This window comes from Cololabis saira, chromosome 17, assembly GCF_033807715.1.
Source record: "Cololabis saira isolate AMF1-May2022 chromosome 17, fColSai1.1, whole genome shotgun sequence".
NCBI classification, from domain to species: Eukaryota; Metazoa; Chordata; class Actinopteri; order Beloniformes; family Belonidae; genus Cololabis; species Cololabis saira.
In genome coordinates, this window is record NC_084603.1 from 7,819,525 (window position 1) to 7,841,569 (window position 22,045).

At 42.2% G+C, this 22,045-nt stretch overlaps 1 protein-coding gene across 1 annotated transcript in view; it reads right to left on the reverse strand.

Annotated features, from left to right (window-relative positions):
• Positions 1-22,045, reverse strand: part of mcu (mitochondrial calcium uniporter) — a 65,194-nt gene continuing 43,149 nt past the window's right edge. Inside the window, exons 3-9 of the mRNA XM_061746239.1 lie at positions 12,001-12,064; positions 8,846-9,016; positions 7,353-7,457; positions 7,068-7,228; positions 4,758-4,961; positions 3,583-3,699; positions 1-3,438 (exon numbers count right to left, since the gene is read on the reverse strand). Coding sequence (XP_061602223.1) covers positions 3,358-3,438; positions 3,583-3,699; positions 4,758-4,961; positions 7,068-7,228; positions 7,353-7,457; positions 8,846-9,016; positions 12,001-12,064 — 903 coding nt within the window. The 3' untranslated portion in view covers positions 1-3,357. The remainder of the gene's footprint in view (positions 3,439-3,582; positions 3,700-4,757; positions 4,962-7,067; positions 7,229-7,352; positions 7,458-8,845; positions 9,017-12,000; positions 12,065-22,045) is intronic.

The following is a 22,045-nucleotide window of genomic DNA, read 5'->3' on the forward strand; positions in this document are numbered from 1 at the left end:
CACTGGCTCCAAAAACTGGATAACGATTTTATTGGTAATTGAATTACATTTCTCTTTTATACATATTTCATAAATGATACAGGATTTTACATTTTATTTTTTGCCAACATTACAGCATCATATGTCAACTGAGAAGGAAAAAAATAAAAAATAAAAGCATAATAAAATAAGAGGCCAGAATGAAGTACGGGATCGATTCAATCCTATGCTCCGCTTCACTCTTGAGGCATTTTAAACATGTCTTAGTGTAACACGAAAAACAAAAAAAATGTCCAAAACTTAACACACATTTAAAACATAGAATAATAATGGAACTTTGGAGAGAAAAAAAAAAATTCTGAAGGCGCAGGAAAAGGGCAGGAAAGGGACAAGAACTGGAGGTTTGACCCCGGTAAGCAGGAAATGTGCGGCTGACGTCCAGCCTCCCTTTAAAGGGTGATCAGTGATGGAGGGTGATTCTGTTTGCCCCTCCCCCCTCCCAATCTTTTGGTAAGTATGGACGCAGAGTCAGGGAGTGTTATGGTGATAAAGAGTGTGACGATGGGACTCGGTTGGGGTTTGAGCAGTTTGTTGGCTTTGGATTTCAATCACATTTGGCAGGGCCGATTCCCTCCACTGCCCTTGATAACTAGGAATCTCTACAAACAACGTTCTTAAATTAGCTTTGCAGTTACTTTAATAAATCGTCATTTTTTAATTTTTTTTTACATAATTTCCCATGTAAACATACATTCATGCAACACCCTCTTTAGAATAAAGTTTCCCTATATTTGATATATTTTGTTTTCACAAAATAAACAAGAAAAAAGAAAAAGAAAGAAGGCAATAAATGGTTTTGATAAAAACAGAAGGGGTTGATGAAGGAGAGAAATGTGGACAGCAGAGAGGAGGAACAGATTGCAAACAGCCGCCCTCTGAACTGCATCTCCAAGAAAGCGCTGTTTGCTCTTTGTGCATGTTGCACCATGTGTGTTTAAGGATGCCTATGCAGGAGAAATGAATCTAAGAGACGGGATGCAGACTGATTTTTACTCGTATTGACAAGACGCAATTAGGAGGAAAGGTTCATGGATACACTGAGCTGCTCTTTGCTCCCAGCAAACTCGTATTTTGACTCAAACATTTACGTTGACACTCAGAAAAATTGATTTCCACTTCCAATCATTCAAAAAGAGCCCCGCTTTACACGATGGACTCATTCCAAGTAGGATCATCTTTTCTCCCGTCACTTCAATGTCTTCTCGTTGCGGCTTATCAAATTGCAACTCTGTCTGGACACTTGAAATCATAATTATCCAAAAGGCACCATTTCTATGGGGGATAATGTACACGTGTCAACACAGCGGGTTGGACGTGATCCTGCTCTGAGATCGGCATGGCAAACTTCTGATTTGACATAAAAATCATGCATTTTAACATTAAATCTGCAGCTAAACATGAGGATTTTCTGAGCAGGATTCAGCCAACTGTTGACACAAACGATGGAGTGGCCGCCCCTCCTCTCTGCGGAGGTGATCTACAGCAGTTCAGAGCCAAAGAAGGAAACGATGCGAGGCTGACAAAAGGTTTATTTGGTGAGCATCCCCAAAAAAAGAAGACAAAAGAATGGACAACATAAAGATATGGCTTCCACAATGTTTGATTTCTTTGATAATCGTAAAAAAAGGATGAAACTTCAACTTGATGTTGGATGAGACTTCAGCAAGACGTGGTAAAGCAAAGTGTCCAATTTAAGTACAAAATTGCAATAATGCTCCTACACATTCACAAATTTCTACTGAGGGCATACCACAGCATGCAGTCTACCCTGCCTTGCAATAAAGGGAGCAGGGAGGGGGATAAGAGCAGCAGTGGGAGGAGAACGCTCAAGCTTTACTTCAGGATGAGAGGACACCTTAATCTTATTTCACCTGTTTTCATCAGTGAGAAAGGGGAGAAAACTTCACTTCAACTCCTACATTTAATGTGCCTGTTGCATTCGTCTGAGGCTGAAGGAAGTGAACATTTCAAACCCTGTCATCGTGTTAAACTATTTCAATGGAAGCAAACTTTGGTCAAGCATTAACCACAATGGATATTTTGTGATACTGAAAAACCTCTGATTAAACCCCTTTTTTTCCACCCTGATGTGGCCCAGCATCACCTCCACGCCTCTTGGTGACCATGCACAGCAGCCTTCTCCTAAATCATAAACATTTAACTTGTGCACGTGTCAAGAAAACCCATGGGACGGGTAGCAGAAGGTATTGGAACGGCGTAACCTCGTTGTTAGAGAGGTCCTTCATGGCGGGAGATCTTGAGAAGATGCAAATGAGTGTCTCATGAAATGATGGACAAGAGCTCCTCCCCCCACTGGAAAAAACTAGCCTCTGGTCATCTGTTTATTTGATTGTATACATATATATTTATACTTTTTCATAACAAATATACTATGGCTTTCAAAATAAAAAGTGCCAAAATATTTTTTTGGAATAAAAGAACGCACAGTGATGTTGTTGTCGGTAGTACTCTCAAACTTGCGGAGGCCGCTACAGGAAATCGACAGGAAGAGGAAGTGAGGCCTCGTCATTCCTGCATCCTGCAAGTGAAGATATACTCCTGGTGAAGGTCGCGCAGGGAAGGACAGCTGTCCGTCACCCGGAGGAGGCGTGGCTCAGAGTGGGAGGGGCAGCAGAATTCAGCTGCGATGGTGCGACTGCAGTCAGAACATCCTTGTAAACTTGTCCCTTGAGCCTGCACGAGGCCAGAGTCGAGTGTGTGTGCATGTATGTGTGTGTTGAGAGTTTGACTTACAGAGGAAGTGGGTTTCGGTGTCCCTGTGTAGGCTGAAGGTCCCTCACACACGCACATACACTCAAACACACACACACACACTTTTAACAAAGGCAGTTCCTCTGCGCGTTCCCCGTCTTGGACCGCCTAAAGGCGTGATATTTCACATTTCTCCTGCAGGCTGTCCCTCCGGAGTTTCGGGGCATGTCCATAGTGCCCGCTTCTGTCATCATCATCATCATCGCCGTCGTCGTCGTCTACCTTTTTAGCATCCTCTTCATCCTTAAGCTGTGAGAAGTTTTCAGTTCTGGGTGTTCTCACATTCCTTTTTTCATCTTTCAGCAGTGTTCACTTTTAATTCCATCTGGAGATTTCAGCCAGGAAAATAAAAAAGGAAAAAAGGAGGGAAAAAAAAGGAAAAGGAAAAAAGAAAAAACTAACTCCTATAGTCAAGAAAGAGTTAGGATTATTGGGTATGGAGGAAAATAGCTGGGGGAGAGGAGAGGGAGAGGGGGACTGGACGGCAGAAGGAAAAGAGGGGAAGGGGTTTGTAGGAGCTCAGAGAGGAGAGAGTAACTCTTCCCATCAATCTTTCGTGGTGGCGAGCTGCTGAACTGGGAGCTGGAGCTGGAGCGGGTCCCGTAGACGTTTCAGATCCAACTCCACCTGGAGAGAGGGGGCAGGAGAGAGAGAGAGAGGCGTGTGGGGGAGTGTGCAGGGGAATGGCATGAAACCGCATCCATGAATAGCATCACAAACCCCAGCTCATTTTAGATCACACAACATCCAGCTGTCACCGAGCAACCGTACCTCAGCAATATCATCCTTCAGCTTGTTGTACTTCTCAATGTCGAAGCGTGTCCTTTTCACCCCCTTGTGGAGGAACAGCAGATATTGTCTGTCTCTAGCGTCGGGGTAAACGTATTCCTGCAAGTTACAGAGGCACACAAAAGGAGCAGCGTGTAAGAGAAACCACTTCATCAGGCGTCCTCCACGCTGTGTGCTTGTCCTTGGGCTACAACACACCGACGCGAGATGGATTCTGTCCTTGAAGTTAAAAATCATTGTGAATTTATGAAAACTCAATTCAAGGACAACGGTGTCTCCTTGTGAGTCTTTGGAAAAACAAACACATTGGACTTTGTGCATTATGTTAATAGGTGCAATTCCCTTGAATAATGTGTGTTATAATCAGAGGTGTCAAGTAACAAAGTACAAATACTTTGTTACGTTACTTAAGTAGAAATGTTGGTTATCTATACTTCACTGGAGTAATTATTTTTCAGACGACTTTTTACTTTTACTCCTTACATTTTCACACAATTATCTGTACTTTTTACTCCTTACATTTTAAAAACAGCCTTGTTACTCTATTTCATTTCGGCCTTTAAAAACAAACTATCCAGTTAAATTGCTCCATCCAGATAGAGTGAATTTGGTTGTGGTTGTTTCAGATGTTCTTGTCCAGTTTTGTTCTTACATCAGATTCCTGCAACTAAACTTGGATGTACATTCCAATAAAGGTTAGAATAAATGATAACATGCCTCTGAAGTTTGACTTTTTGCACCATTACAATACTTATAGGCAACTAGTCATCATATCTCCTGCTCTCTGAAACACATGTTAATGCTCAATAGTACACATATATGGTTCTTTAATATATTTGCATTATACTAAGATGCATTCATTTTCAATGGCTTTTGTCCTTAATGGCTTTTTTCCCCCTTACATTACTTTTACTTTTATACTTTAAGTAGTTTTGAAACCAGTACTTTTATACTTTTACTTGAGTAAAAAACTTGAGTTGATACTTCAACTTCTACAGGAGTATTTTTAAACTCTAGTATCTATACTTCTACCTGAGTAATGAATGTGAATACTGAAGACACCTCTGCTTATAATAAATCGGAAAGAAATTTTTCAGAAATGGTTCCATACATATGTTAGTTTCACACACATGAACTTGCAGAGGGCAGCACCGTACCTGGCGTGTGAGAACATAGTAGGCATACATGGCCATTGCAGTGCCGTAGGTGATGAAGTAGGTGACCGGCTCCATGATGTCCCAGGAATATTCCCACCAGGTGAGCCGGGCCAGGATGCCAAACTGGGTGGCCATGTACGCCATGCCTCCCCACATCACCCATGTGGTGCGCCGCTCCGCCTTCTTACCGAGCTCCTCCTTCACCTGCAGGAGGAGACACGCAGGTATGCACAGGTTTGCTCATCTAGAACAGTGGTCCTCAACCCCCTGTAGAACTATATCCCCCTGTGAAATATTTTTTCAGCCAAGTACCTCCTAACCAGCACAAAGCACTTTTGGTTGTAAAAAAAAAAAAAAAGACCTAAAACAGAGCACTGTGCCATCAGTAACTGATTTATTAAACATAAAAATATTGCTGCTATGCTTCAACCACGACTCCATCGTTGGTCCAAGTGATTGACAGGTGAATCCAGGTGGCATTTGACAGGTTAGGTGGAACCATCCTGGTGTGGGGGATACTCTGCGGTTTTAGGATAATAAGTTGAATAGCCTACTCCTGAAGATAAAATTCATTTTATGAATTTAGACTTACCGTATATTTTCCTCAATTATTTATGAAATAATTATTTTTAAAGGATTTTTGCATGGATACTACTTTTTAAATATATGTATATTTTAAAATCTCATGTACCCCCTGGAGTGCCTTCACTAGGGGTACGCGTACCCCCATTTGAGAACCACTGATTTAGAATAGGATAAATGCTAAAGAAAATAAATCAAACTTATTTATGAAAGATTAAAACAAATAAATCAGACACAACTGTGCCGTTTTAGTGCTCAGTAGCTCATATCCAAAATCATCTGGAAATCAGAAAGTACTATGGTATTGGAAACAGATTGATGATCTTGAAGGAGGTGTGAGGACTGAAATGCCAACAAATAAAAACTAAATTACACACACTACAAGGATGCGGCTAAAAGATCCTGAAATCCACGTTTCAGTAGTTTGGGAAGTAATTTCTTGGTCATGAAACTGTTAAGATGCTTCCAGGATATAAAGGAAAAGAGAAAATTGGATGGAAAAGTCTGAATACTGATACAGATCCCAAACAAGAAAATATGTGCAGGTGCATCTGGAAGACAGCCCTTTTAAAATAAAAGCACTTCAATTCAGGACTGAAGATTGCAATAATTCTTACAGATAGGCCACGGTTTTTTTTTTTCTGAGATTGCACTTTATAGACCAATAAAACCCAAAGAAGAGCTTAATGAATCCACTGCAACAGTTTGTTTATAGGCAACAAAATGGCAGTCATAAAAAAACGAACCGTGGTGGATTGCGTTACGGTGCGGATGCTGCTTCGCCACCTCAGGAACCGGAGGCGACGGCTGTATCAAAGCCGTAATTAAACCAGAAAACTACCAGAGTATTTTAGAGGCGAATGTGTCACTGAGGTTGGGAGAGATGGGTTTTAAGGTGAAGATCCTGGCTCTTTCAGCAAAAGGGATGTGAAACAAGTGTCCAACAGCTTATTTGTTGTGCCAAAAAGGAAAAGACTGACTACTGTAAAGCAGCAACAAGCTCTGACTTTATCCCGAAATCAGTTTGATCCCCTTGAAGAAAAATAAACAGAATGGAAAAATATTGTGCTTCCATTATTTTAGCGTCATGCAAGTTGTTCATTTTTCCCCTTAATTGGAACATTTTATTTAAAAAAAAACAGACAAAAAAAATGGTACTTTTGTATTTATGCTCTAAAAAAAGTCAAATCAATGCAAGTTGTTCTTTTTTCCCCTTAATTGGAACATTTTATTTAAAAAACCAAACAAAAAAAACGGTACTTTTGTATTTATGCTCTAAAAAACTCTCAAATCAAATTAATTCTTAATAATTCTGGATGATAAAAGCCCCACCTATCACTTTCTTGATTTCCAGCACTAAATCTTGTGCAGCTTATCTTCTTCAGACCAGTACTTATAATGTGATTAGTCTTTTTTTGTGTTGGTGCAAATTCATTATCTCATGACGGGATTAACGAAGGCTTGGACGAACCCATGGTGGCTCAACTGTTCAGTGCTTTTTATGTTGATGAACAGAAGTGATGCTTTTTATGTTGATGAACAGAATGATGCTCTTGTGTTACACAGACGACGGCTGGACAACACTGAGCATCTCCCGTTGCTGCGTTGCATCTCAAAGTGCTCGGTCACTGATGTTTTCTTTGCTGCTTTAATTGTCTAACACCCTGCTGGCTCAAACCTTCAGAAATGACGTTTCTACAAGAACAACTTCCAAAAACGTATACGGACCTTCTCTAGGGGGCGGAGCTGGGAGTTGAGATCTTCCAGTCGTTCGATCAGTTCACGCTCTTTGCCGAGTTGGTGCTCCTCAATGCGCAGCGTGGTGTAGAGCTGCTGCACTAAGAATTTGACGTCATTCAACCTTTCGGCTTCCTCGTGGGGAAGCATCTCTAAGAGAAACACAGGAACACAAATCAAAGAGCCTTAATGTTAGCAGAGACGAATCAATTTACCTCGAAGCAACCGCCCAGATCGGGCAGCAAAGAGCCGCTTTTTCACTTTCCCGGACCTCACCTCGTCTAGGTGGCCGCACGAGGTGCGTGGTGTCGTTGATGACGAGTTTGAAGTCGTCCAGCAGCAGGATGTCTATGCCTGTGGAGGAGGCGACCCGTGCTCCATCTGGTTAGAGAGACAAAGGGGGAGGGAGGTAGTGAGAAGGTGGAGTGCTGACGGGTTCCACTTCAAACACTCTTCACCTCTCGTGATAATCAGGCGTCTGATTAGAAAGGTAAGAGCAAAGCAAAGACTCGGTTACTCTCAGCAAGTCTGAGCACCAGTCGTGTCTGTTCAGCGAACACTCAGCAGAGTGATGCGTGAAGTGGCATTAGTGCCGTTGCAGAGTCACAGCTCCACCCTACATGTAGTTATGTGGCGTAGAGATAGTTTATTTTATTTATTATTTATTAGTTTATTTATTTTTTAGCAATATAAGACAAATATGAACAAAAAAACAATGAAATAACTTGCAAGAAAAGGAAGAAGCCTGGTGGCTTATATAGAATCCTTTCCATATATGAATAAAAAACAAAACAAAGCTACACAAGGGGGAGTAAAAAAAACAAAAAACACAAAAGAAAATGTAACTCAGATCAAATAATGAACATTACAAAGATGAAACAATAAGAAAGTTCTTTAAATGTTTTTTGAATATTGGCAAGGATGGTGATGATTTAAGAGATTTATTGAGTGAATTCCACAAGTGGGGACCTCTGTAAGTGATGAAAGATTGATGTTTCCATGTTCTACAAAACGGTAAATTAAAATCATCTTTGTGCCTTTTGGCATAAGAATGAATATCGGAATTAACACAAAAGAAATTCTGAAAAGAAGAAGGAAGATCTTGTATATAATTTTTAAATTTGAACATAAACATGTTTTAAAAATGTTAATTTTATTGACTGATAATAATGAATATTTAAAGGAGCTTGAGGCTCCTTTTAAGAAATGAGACTCTCTAGCGCCACCCTTCACCACGACGGCCGTTGGGGGTACTGCAGCCAACAGTGAAGCCGGCACGGGAGAACGGGGAGAACGTGCATGCAGCGTCATGTGACGTCACATCCGCAGCCCAGCGCGGGAAATTCGGGACCGAATTGCAGCACATTTTGCAGCACACAGCCTGTTCAAGGCAACGGAGAGATACACTAGAGGGCTCATTCTTTTGGGTTTGGAACGCTTCATCTGACATTATTACTAGAAAACTTAAAATGTATACGGATTTTTTTCATAAATCTTGCCACAATCCTGCCTCAATCTCCTTTAATGAAAAGGGGAGCAGGTGGCTCATATCTGTTTGCATGTGATATCATTCTGAGAAACCTTTTTTGAATTATCAATAATTTATTAATATATGTTGAATGTGTCGAAGCCCAAACAATGTTGCAGTAATTAAGATGAGGGAAGATTAAACTATAATAAAGAGTTAAATGAGAGGAAGGAAGAACAAAAGGACAAACTTTTCTCAAAATACCAAGCATCTTCATAGATTTGAGATACGGAGCGCATACCCATGGAGTAGATGGCCACTCGGTCGATGCCTCGGTCCTCCGCCTGGAGCTGTTGCAGGAAAACTCCCACACAGTCACTGAGAGGCTTGAGGGTGAACTGGCAGCGCTCTCGCCTGGACGGCAAACTCACTGAGATGACGGGCAGCCCGTTCTGATACACCACCGTCACCTCTGAGGGGATCACAAGGAAGGGGGAAAAAAGAAAAGAGAGCGTGAGACAAAAGTCACAGACAGCCCGAGGTCCTAACTGCGCCGCGGGCAGAGACGCCTCAGACGGAGCGGCTGGATGTTTAGTAATGATGCATGACGACATTTAGCGCTGCTCTGCTCAGCACCGGTCGGTGTCGGCAGCAGAAAATGTCTGAACCCTTTAAAATGATGAAAATCTTTGAATAAATATCACCGGAAGCTTAGCTAGAATATAACAATCTGTTCAAACATGACACTACAGTCTTACAGTATATGAGTAGCAAAAGGTTGTGAGACTATAAAACTATCATTATTAAACTGATAATATCAGATTAATTAAAAATCAGCCTAGAAAAGATTTCAAACCAGATGCTTTTATAGGGCAAAAAAGACGGGAAAGTGGAGACCCATGTTTCCATCTACCGGAGCTGTCAGCCAGCAATGAGAAATGTATTTAACAGAATCAGCGTTCACAACTGAGTCTAATGCAGCTTCTAAATAACTAAAGCCTCCTTCTTCCACGGTTTAATGTTAATTCTGAAGTATTATTGCAAATTCCAAAGGAAATAAGACACGCATCCATGTTGGACAAGCAACACAATAACGGTACTAAGACTGCTGTTTGTTCAGCACAAGATGGTTAAGGCAGATTTGAGGAGATGTTTTTAAATCGATTCCAAGTCCCGACTGTGTTCCAGTAATAACTGTTCTGAACGGCCCTGAGGCCATTCTGTCAGGAACAAAGTCAACATTTCCTCCAAACTGATTTGCAGACTGTTTTTCAGTTATTATTCAACAAAAGAGTCTCGTCAAATACTGAGACGAAGGTTTTACATACAGAATTAGTTTTTCCTTGTAACCTACGGAAAACAACATTAGTCTCAACCGTTCTACCATAAAATCCCTTTTATACTCAAAAACACATTGCAACATCAAAATAAACAATACTTATATAAAATTTACAGTATATTGTGCTAATAATATAGTTATACTCATAATAATGAACACATTTCCAGTATTTTCCTCATAGAAGTGTGGTAGATGGTTTGTACATGTCTCTTAGGGCTGTGCGATTAATCGATTTAAAATCTTAATCGGATTTATTAATCAAGACGATGTTAAAATAAGGAAAATCGGAAAATTGATTTTCCTTTTTTGCAGCTGTCTGCATTACAGACAGAGCTCGTCTAGTCATCTTTGTTTGGTCAAGAAAATTGTAAATGTTGTCACTTTACTAAACTCAAGGAGGATTTACAGTATCCTTCAATTGCACTTCATTCCCAATAGGGACATTTGTTTGCTATTTTTCTTTAAAAAAAAGATAAAACATTTGAAACAATTTATTCCATTGTCTTTTGTAGTTTTACCAAAAAAATTTAAATCGAAATCGAAAATCGGGTTTTCAGAGAAAAAAATCGCAATTTTATTTTTGTCCAAAATCGCCCAGCCCTAATGTCTCTTGATTTTTTTTTTTTTAATTCCCACAGAAAAGCTTAAAAGACAAGACGTGACAACTGACTGACAACCGAAATGGTCAGGAGCATCTTTTTATTGATCGCGTGAAAGATTTTAATAACAGAAAGAAAGTGCCCCTTAACAGCTACTTAGTAGCACTTTCACACATACAGATAAGGTCTTGATAGGCCCACGGTCTAAACTACGGTTACGAGAATCCTGCACAATGATGCTGCTGAATGGCCTCTGATGGTGGAGCCATGAATCAACGCGGATGGCCGCGAGCCCATAAAGAAGATGATCCAAGCTGCCTTTGCTCCTGCTGCATCCAAAAACCACTGGCTGCTGCTCAGAGCCACTGCAGTGAATCAGCAGATCTCTGCTTGAACTCACACGGGGAGGAAAGGCGGTAGTCGGCTGGCAGCTTTGCTTATTTTCACATTTTCTTTTCTCCTGAGCGTGCATTCCAATGTGTGTGATAATTCACAGGCATTTCTTTATCAATAAGAGGAGTTACTCTCGTCTCACATCCACCCCCTTCCCTGCCTTCACGGGTACGTGCTGCTCCAGGACCGTGTTACAGTACTACAGTATGAAAGCTCACTTTAAATCAAATTATCCTGTTCTGCAATGCTGCTTCCTCCTCCTCCTCTCAGCTCGACTTCTCTCCTCTTCCTCCCACCATTCACGCTCTCCATCACAGACGCACAGATGCTACCCGAGACATATTCCATATTAATGACCGCTGGCTGTTAACTCCAAACGAGCCTCTGCTGTCCGATTAATGCAGGGGGGGGGGGTTTCTTTAGTGAAAGTCTCATCTGTCTCGGACGTGAAGCCGTGGCTTGTTTAGAGGGAAACCCCCGATAAACCTCCGTGGTGGAGAGTAGGCCTGTGTTGAAAAGATCGATTCTCCGATTTTAAATCGATTCTCATATTAATTCTTAAAAATCGATTCATATGTCTAAAGATCGATTTAAAAAAAAAAAAGAAAACATTTTTTTTGTTTTTTTTTTCATCATAACATTACAACTTTTGGTACTTTTTTGTTTATCCCCAAAAAAGGAATATTTTGTTGGACACGAGAATAACTGGTGCCATGTTTTTGCCTTTAAATATGTTTAAAGGTATGAAAACATTAAAGTTTTTAGTTATAATTGCATAAATTGTCTATATTTCTTTGCTTTATATACTGTATTAGGGTTACATTTGCATAAATGTTAAAAACCAAATTCTCATAAATGGGGAAAAAATAAAAACAATTTCATCCGTCTCTGTTTCCTCCCTGGATCTGTTTGATAATTCTGACCCACAAGATGTTTCTGAAAGCAGTTCTATCAGCATTCTGGGAGCTGATTGGTCCTTACAGCATCATTAGCTGCCAATACTTGCTGTTGAATCTCAATATAATACTAGTATTATTATGTTGCATAACTAGAAAGTCATATAAATGTCTGTCTTTGATGGGCAGCGTGTGAGGGTGATGGTGTTAGAGGAAGCGCTGGAGTTACCTTCTGGAGCAGCGGAGGAACACAACAGTCTCTGGCCGTGCCATGAGGGGGCGCCCGTCCAAACCTGCAGAGAGGAAGAGCGACAGAGAGAGAGAGAGGGAGGGAGAGAGAGACAAACTGCTTAGTGTGCTTCTGACTCGGCCTGCTCTCACCTTTCATGTTGTTCTTACAAGTAACCAGAGGTGTTGCTGGCCGGCGTGTGACGCACAGCCACGTGACACCACCCTCGGCCACGCCATTCACTCCCCTAACTCTCCATTTCCTTCAGTGAGTGAGTATCATTTACAAAATGGCCTTTGGTAGCAGCGACCCGGCGTGCAGACCAGAACCACGCCCCAAAGAATGAGGGCACATTAACAGATCCAGCTGCAGCTTCTTCCCACGCAAGGTGACACATTACAAAACACAGACACACACACACACACACACACACAGCCCAGTTTAAATACTCCAGTAGGAAAGGAAAGAACCAGAGGACAGAGAAGCAGAGGACAGGAGAAGGCAGCCAACGCAGCCCGATCATTAATATGAATTATCTTGTCTCACAGACTGTAAAAGGATGATGAACACAGGAGGGGGGGTTTAGGAAAGTCTTTTTGTTGTGTTGCTTTTAGATAGCGTGCACGACTAGAAGGGAGTGTCCTTTTATGTGCTGCACATGTTTTAAATTACGAAGCCCGTCATGCGTCTGAGCATGAGACGAAAACACACGGGGGATAATGATGAAGAGCCGGAGCAACCGAGCAGGGAAAAAGTCATGTCGGGAAGCATACGCTTCCTGAATGCTTTCACCGTGCACACTCAGGCCTGATGTAAACAAATGCCACTCGCACAGAAACGCTCTGATGCCTCTTAGTTAACGTCATCCATCTCTCCGGACCGTTCTGTGTGCTCACACAACTTCTGATCTTGATTTTTCCTCCGTTACTGGAACGTCTTTGTGATACAACCAGGTCCAAGGACCAGTACGGTGTTTGGTATCGCTCTAATGTCACTACTTGTTTAGATCTGCACATCATTTTCCAACAAAGGTAACCCTAACCAGTACAGAGGTTATTTATGGAGAAAAAAAACTATCTATTTCTCGGAGAAAAATTACAGTGAGGTACAAAAGTCAGCAAGACGCATGAAGTGGTACAGGACTCTCTCAGAAAATTTGAATATTGTGATAAAGTCCTTTATTTTCTGTAATGCAAAAATGTCATACATTCTGGATTCATTACAAATCAACTGAAATATTGCAAGCCTTTTATTATTTTAATATTGCTGATCATGGCTTTCAGTTTAAGAAAACTCAAATATCCTATCTCAAAAAATTAGAATATTCTGGGAATCTTAATCTTAAACTGTAAGCCATAATCAGCCATATTAAAATAATACCAGGCTTGCAATATTTCAGTTGATTTGTAATGAATCCAGAATGTATGACATTTTTGTTTTTTTAAATTGCATTACAGAAAATAAAGAACTTTATCACAATATTCTAATTTTCTGAGACAGTCCTGTATATTCAAATGCCTTAATTTCTACTTCACACTTGACATTTGGGTATTTATAATTCTTTCATATGTCAAGCGCATCAATTTCCAGAGCCTTTTTAGACATTTAAAATCAGGATAATTGTGGTTTAATATAATTCTAACTGAGGAAAGGAAATCTAGCCATGGGGTTCCTAAACCTAGTACTCAAGACAAGAACGGCATGGTGTTGCAATGGCTTCAAGACAAAAACTAACAAAACAAAAAACCCAGCGGGAGGCCGCCCCTCGGTTACGTTTCAAAGATATGCAAGCTAACAGAGAAACATCTGACAACAGAGGATTCCTGAGCTACGGATGAAGTGGAGAGGAAGAGCAGCAGCCGGAGAGCAGGAGGTTCGTACCAACAAGAGCGAGAACATAAACACGGTTTGGAGCTGAAGCTGCACAGATCCGAACACAAGCAGCCGTTCTGAGAGAGATCTCAGAGCAGTTCAATATCTGAACCTGAAAACAAAGACCCTGCTCCAAAAGAAAAAGCACTTGATTAGATGCCATTACACCCCCACCGCACTCTGCCTCCAGCAGGCCTCAATCTGTGCACGGGGAGCTGGACTTGCTTGACAGCTAGTGTGTAGTACGTGTGTGTGTGTGTGTGTGTGTTTGCATTTCAAGTCAGAATAACAAATGCTTTCCCAGAGTAGCGAGCAGAGCTGGAGCAGTGATTAGGCTGCTGATCGGACGGCATGCTGAGGAAGGGCTTTGGGAGAGTCTGGAATAACTACGGCGTCTGCAGAGAGCCGTCCAGCGCTGCTCTGCTCATTCATGAACTCCCCTTTGAAGACGGAGGGAAGGATTTCAACGTAATACCCGGGACCTCGCCATCACCCACGTAGGCACGCCGACCTCACACGGTGCAGCATGGACAATAATCATGTTCAAAACACATCACCGGCATGCACGCACTGTGTAAGTGGCACTTTGGGTGATTGAGGCACCGTGCACTTGCAGCATGTCTGCATGGCCACCAGACGGTGGTTGCAGAGTGACTGGAAGCCTCCCGCTCCTCCCGCTCCTCCCCTCGCTCGGCACGCGGCCGCTGAAACGCAGCCTGAAATATTTAACAGCGAGGCAGCAGTCAATAGCTCGGCTACCTCGGAATCAATGTCACGCCGCTAATAGGAGGAGAGAAACAAAAGAAATGGGCTTCGTGAGAGAAGATGGGCAGGCGGGCTGGATGATGGGAGGGAGAGAGGCGTGGAAGGACGGAGGAGGAGAGGAGCTGTGGGGATAAATGGAGCGGCGGCAGGGGAGCGATGGAGATAAATGAGGGCTGGAGTAAAACGGGGCGAGTCACGGCCAACCATGTGCAGCGTATATACTGTACCCTGCAGCAGACCATTCCCTCCCCACTGAAACGTGACTCTTTAGTGTGCGAGTACGACCGAGATGGCGGCGTGAGAGAGAGCGGGAAGGCGGGTGGTGGAGCTGAAGCAGGACGAGAGGAAAGAGAGGGAGATGAAATGAGAAAAGCCAGGAAGGGGGAAGCAGAGGGAGGGAGGAGAGGGAGAAGTGGGGAGGACTGCTGATCACTGCAGTAAAAGGAATCCCTCGTCTACGAAGGGGGGTTGCCCCTCGAATTCACCCGCCCTCCGCCTCTCACCCCCCCTCCCTCCCTCCCTCCATCGCTTCCACGTGCCCTCACTCCATCTCCTCACTCGCGGTGAATACCGATGTGCTGGGTTTTTTTTATTTTTGATCAAATGCCATCTGCACTGCGCTTCAACTTCCTCTGCATTTCATCTTTTCCCTCGTGTGCACATGAGCACTTTCCTCGATTGAAAAATCTTAATTCCAGCTTAAAAAGATGCACAAGCAGAGACCCGGGGGATTTTAACCACACGCACGCTACTGTGGAAGAAGTTTGATAAGAGTATGAAGAAAGTGCTTTGCAGCAACAAGCATGCGCATACGTGCCATGACACACTGCAGGAAGAGAATTGAAACCACAGCCTTCACCGAGTGAAACATCACCTCCTGAACATGCAGCCGTTTGAAGTTGTTGAGTTTCAGGAACATGCCTGTATTCTCATCGGTCTACATCTTATTTAGAGCATCCGTCAGCCTCCTGGTACTCTGCCACAGTCACACATATCCATACCCTGCTTGTGGAGCTGCTTTGACGGTGGATCACAACATCTTTGTTCAGTCAGGAGACCGTACAGACGCTCCAGCACCCGGCTGAATTAAAAAATCCCTGAAATACTGTATTTTCCTCAAATATCGCATATGATGACATATTGCAGCTCATTCCATGCGACTAATGATACCAATAGCAATCTACGCACCTGTGCCCCCATCTCGTTATGTGGAAATGGGGTTCGAAATGAAGGTAATACGCCGTAAAATTTCACTTCATCTGGAGCGCAGGCTTGATGCATTATTTGAAGCTGCATGGGGTTTGCTTTTCGAGTGTGCTGACTCGGGCTAATGTGACCCCCGCACCCCGACACGTCCTCGACGGAGGTGTAAAACCACAAGTGAAAGTGCAACATTTACATAAACTACTGATTAAACAACTCGTACTCAGACAACCTGATGGAAATATGAGCTGCAGTGTTTTCCAGTAGCAACACGACCAGATACATATTATCTGGTTAAGAATCATAGCTGTCTGTTACTGTCATGATTATTGGTTCTGTTTTTTTATGACACAATCTAAACACAAAATGACACAGCAATTTAAAACTAAGGGTGTAACGATACACTAATCTCACGATACGATACGATACACGATATTGAGGTCACGATAACGATACGATACAATATTATAGCAGTATTTTTTTAACAACCTTACATGAGGAACATATGACTAGAAAAAATTGTCTTTTATTTGAAAGACACAAAATACACAAAATACAAAACAATGCTGTGCATTTGCCCTATTGTTACAGTTTGTAATTCTTTATAACTGTTTAAGTTTTAAAGAGAAAGCCAGGCCAACCATTTTCCACAAACTGAACACAAACAAGTAAGAATATTTAGCCACAAACTGAATAGTTTCTCTCATGTATGATCTGACTTTTTTCTTTCTAATTTAACAACTAAAATTAAATAAATACATACAAGTAAATAAATACATACAATTTCACATCATAAAAAAGATTGATTCATGCTCACCTTATAAGTGTAAGAGGAGATTTATTTTTGTTAAGGTTATTTTGGTAATTCAGGGTTCATTATTTTATAAATATATTCTTTATATTCTGTAAATCAGGGACTATAATTACACTAGTCAGTTTATCTGTAGTTGTTAGTATGTTTTAGATTGGGCGGAGTGATACAGCACTAGGGGCTGTGTTGATGCTCTAAAATCCTACGCTGTTGAGCGGACATTAAAGTACACTGGAACTCAGCAGAAGTTTTCCCGTGTTTATCCTACTCACGACCTGAAAAAGGTTTAATTTAATAAGGTAAGGCTTAACTCTACACCAGACTTAAAAGTTCAGAGCTCAAAACCCCCCAAGAGTCCCGTGATCGGGACCGCAAAACAGGACTAGTTTCTTCTGAGCAGAGTAAGATTTTGGTCCGCGGGTCGAGGCGCGGTCAGATGCGCGCTACTAGTCAGCACAATAGATTAATATTAATAACCCAATATCGCGATACACTTTGCCACCTCCACGACACGTTTCGTGGCGTTTTTGTATCGCGAAATTTCGTGGCACGATATATTGTTACACCCCTATTTAAAACTCAACCTTCAAACTTTTAAATGATGATGAGGAATAATGTGACCGATTTTATTCCCGCTCCAGTGTTGCCTTTGGGAGGGGGTGGAATCTCTGCAACAGCAGCATCCGTCTCTGTGCTGATCTGCCGCCCTGGGTTGTACTTATAGACCAGATAACGTACCATGGGGGGTCACACATGCTTAGAAATGTAATTATGCACGGACACGTGTTGGTAGACTGCACAGGGTTTCATGTGCCAAATTCTGCTGAATAATTTCGACACGAATGCCAAATCGATATAAAGCCAGTCAAAAGGAGAGAAGGGTCCACATAGGGAACACTTTAATTATTCAAGAGACGCACCCAAAAACCTGAGCGGCGGTCGCCTGAAAGGACAAATGCATCGACACCGATGAGACGTGGGCTGGTGGTACCAGTTCCAGCAGAAAGTCAGTTAACCGTGTCACCACAGTCAGCTGTGGCAGCCTGCTGACTCCACTGAAGACCTTGTGGATTGACAGAGAAGGCCGATGAGGTTTATGAGCTCTTTAATTGAAATTGCGTTATCAGCTCTCTCATTATCTAGCGGGAAGAATGTGGCTGCACAACGACCTCGTTCATTAAGTAAGAGTGAGATGTCTGGGGAGTTCTGCTCCCTTGATTCCGGTTTCACGACTCTTTCGAGGGACGTAAAGACGCCGCTGATGGACGCGGTTTAAAGCTCGCTGGCATTCATCTCCTAAGATATGTCCAGAGTGATTATCGTTCACGAAAACGAACGAAATAACGAAAACTAAAATTGAAAAAACAATTTCGTTAACTGAACTAAATAAAAACGAAAATTAAAAGACAAAAACGATAACTAACTGAAACTATATTGCGTGTTTAGAAAACTAACTAAAACGAAATGAAATTATAGATATAATTTCCTCCGTTTTCGTCCCTGTCAATATAAGCCTCTTGGTATGATCAATTTATTCCGCTCTGGCCGTTTATCTCCAACTGGCAGCTACGGCACCTTAACGCCTCACGGTGCGTGACGTCAAAACTAAAACTAATAAAAACTAAACTAAAACTAAGCATTTTTGAAAATATAAAAACTAAGAAAAACTAGCAAACCCACACTAAAAACGAATTAAAACTAACTGAATTGAAGGAGAAAAAGTCAAAACTAAATAAAACTAAACTAAAATGAAAAATTCAAAACTATTATAACCCTGGATGTGTCATCTAAATTCTGTTCAACCCAAAGTTTGAAACGGTAGAGGCCAACTATTGGTTGCTGAGTGACAGACTGCTCATCAGACTGGATTCTTGAACATCCTTGAAATGTGGGATGAGTGTAAAACAGCAGCAAAAAGCTGCTGTGTCATGTTTTCCCAAATGTGAGCTTGAGAGATTGATGGGAGCAGCTGCGCTCATCCAGGATGCTCCCAGTTGTCCGTCTGCACACAAACCTCGTCCGTACTCTCACTACATCCAGACAGAGTGCACCGAGGCGAGGTGGGTGAGTGAGGGGATTTTTACAGCGGCTGTGACTGTAATTATCAGAAGAATAGTGCGAGCCGTTAACAAGCACATCTGATAATCTGATCACTCCACCGCAATGCAGGCTCGATAGTGAACACAACCTTCTCCTGATTAGGTTATCATGACCTGAAACCAGTTACAGCCAGGCATAAATAATTCCATCTTAATCTTTCCTTGTAATTTTAATAAATTGCATTTCGGGACGGGGACATGCTCTGATTAATTCATTCAAGCTCACAGCCCGCCTAATCCGCGGGATAAGATCTGCGCTGAGGAGGAAAGTGCTCCGTGAGGCGCGGGGCCAGTTTTGACTGTCACTCGTAAACCGGGCCCCGCCCCGCCCGTCCTCCTCTCTGTGGGGCCGCCATCCCCGAACACTCATGCATTATTAACTGGCGGTGCAGACTTTCACGCCAGTGATTAGGAGACGGACAGCGATCGGCCACTGTTCCCTCGAAGGAGTTAACCCCGCAGCAGAGCAGCGAGTGCATGCTGGGAAAACACTGTTTGAATACTTAATACTTCTTTATTTACCTCTATTGCATTAAGTGTGTGTGTGTGTGTGTGTGTGTGTGTGTGTGTGTGTGTGTGTGTGTGTGTGTGTGTGTGTGTGTGTGTGTGTGTGTGTGTGTGTGTGTGTGTGGTCAGTCTGCAGGCACAGCGACCACTTCTTTTGATTAGCCATAATCCAGATGGCATTGGCTGCTTGTGTCAGTGCAAACAGGATGATAGAGTGTCACCTTGCTCTCTTTTCTTTTTTCATTTTCTCCACCTCATTGTGACTGAAGCTCCAGTGAGATTCATAGATATGCATCTAAGGAATAAATGCAATAAAGACTACAGCCCTGATCTCACTGGAGATTTTAACAATATTGCTAAAGCAGCGACAGCATGACAAGCTGGAGGTTCACGGCTCCTTTATATTACGTGTATCACGCCTCGAATCGGTGCAGTTAAATAAGCATTGCAGGCTTTGACAATCTTGCTGTTCATCTTTACATCCCACTGTGTGTGAATAGCTATGCAAATCCTGACATACACACAACAGTTCTTATTTAAACAGTGTCCATTCATGAGTTGGGTGTACTGCAATGCAGCCTCCAGTTCCAGTCTGCAGCCTCTGAAGGGGTTTATTGGGCCTTCGGGCAAAAGCAGCTGCAGATGCTTCTGGAAGCCCCCAAAGCTTTTTATTGCTCTAACCTCAGCAGGACTAAGGAGGTGGTGGTGGACTTCAGCAGGAACCAGAGTCGGCCGGGGCCAGTTACCATCCAGGGTGAGGAGGTGGAGATGCCTTGGGGTCCACATCAACAATAAACTGGACTGGACTCATAATACAAACGCCCTCTACAGGAAAGGCCAGAGCAGGACGTTCCCCCTGAGGAAGCTGAGGTCGTTCAGCCTCTGCAGCTTCTCAAGACCTTCTACCAGTCCACGCTGGCAAGTAGTGGTGGGGAAAAAAAATAGATATTGCAATATATTGTTGCGCTTTCTGTCGCAATAAATAATCGATGAACTGACGGCAAATATCGATATTTTATTACAACACACATAATGAATTTACGCAGTTGTCACGTTGGAAACGTTGGATGTCCAGGATTTTATCAAGTTCCTTCACACCGTAAAAGAGCGTCAGTAAACAGATATTCATCTTACAACACATTTCAAACAAATATTTACAAACGTATTAATTGACATTACCTTTTTCCTCTCTAACTGGGACACTATAACAAAAAAATCTGTTGAAATCTCACACAATCTCATGCAGCAGCTGCACCAGAAAAAGTCGCCAAAAACCGTTAACTGCGATGGAGGATATCCGGTCCGAACATTCAAAATAAAAGTCCCTTTCAAAATAAAGTTCTCCTTTCATCCTTTCAAAGTATCGTTCATCCTTTCAACTAAAGACAAGTGCTAAAATAATGTAAATCATAACTATTTATACAAGAGAAGTAACTGAATAAAGAAATGACCAAATAAGGGCAATTTGGTCCTTTACAGGCAGTGAGGTACTATGCAAAATTAAGTTGCTTACTGACTTTTCAGTATTAGAAACAAAGCACTGTCCTGGTTTAAATAAAAACATGTTATTAACGTTCATGCACTTTAATGTGTCCAGCTGTACAGTGTTTACATTTACAAGCCTAGGAGGCAGTGAGGCTCTATACAAATGCACTGTCTTTGTACATTGTATGAAGTTTTGGCATTAAATAAATGCATAAACTACAGATGTTTTCCTTTTTATGGGGATTTTTTCTTTTTCAGTCACATATATCGTGATATATCGTTGATGAAATTTCTTACAATATATCGAATATCGTAGATATCGTGTGTCGGAATATTATCGTTATCGTGGACCACATATCGCCACAGTATTGAATCGTGAGTTACCCGTATCGTCCCAGCCATACAGGCAAGTGCACTATTCTTTGCTGTAGTGTGCTGGTTAGGTGGTGTCAGGACTGCTGACACCAACAGACTTAATAAGCGGGTGAAGAAAGCCTGTTCTGTGGTGGGACTGGAGCTGGACAGCATGGAGGTGCTGGCTGAGAAGAGGGTGCAGGACAAAATCTGTTCAGTCCTGGACAATCTCTGTACAATGAACTGTGGCTCGTCCAGCCAGTGGGTTATTCCACCCAGGTCCACTCAGATCCAGGACTGAACCACTCAGATGCTCCTTCATACCAACTGCCATCACACTTTATTAAAACAGCTTGACTAAACCTCTCCCGGCTCTGGATGGACTTTTTCTATTCTCCATCCACTCTGTTGCTGTGTCAGTGTATATATTTCCTGGGGGATCAATAAAGTATATCTTTATCTTTAATAAGTATAACAGGGGGTCGTGACTGAACCCCAGGAAATGTGAGGACTGATGCTGCAAGTAAACTGGCATCCGCTCCAGACTAGTCGGATTAGAACCAAAGTGCTGATTTAAGCGTCAGGAGCCAACGGTGCTGCCAAAGGTGGTGTGTAATGTAACTTCATCTTAAATGTCCACTAATAGTGTCTGTCAGTTCTGTTCGACATCACATTCACCATCACTCACCATCACGCTCTCACAAAACCAACAATGAACAAAATCTCGTGTTCGGAGCAGACGTTCAGTCCCCAGCAGATTCTCTCTCATCAGCAATGCTCGGGGGTGCTAGATGCTCCACTTTTCTCCCAGCTGGATCATCTCTTTGCATAATTGCTTTGCTTGTGTTAATATTCTTACCGAGTTAGGATTCAGACTATAACTTTAGACCTTGTAAATTAAACAATAATTTAAAAATATAAGCATTGTTTCCACATTTTGCTGCTTTAT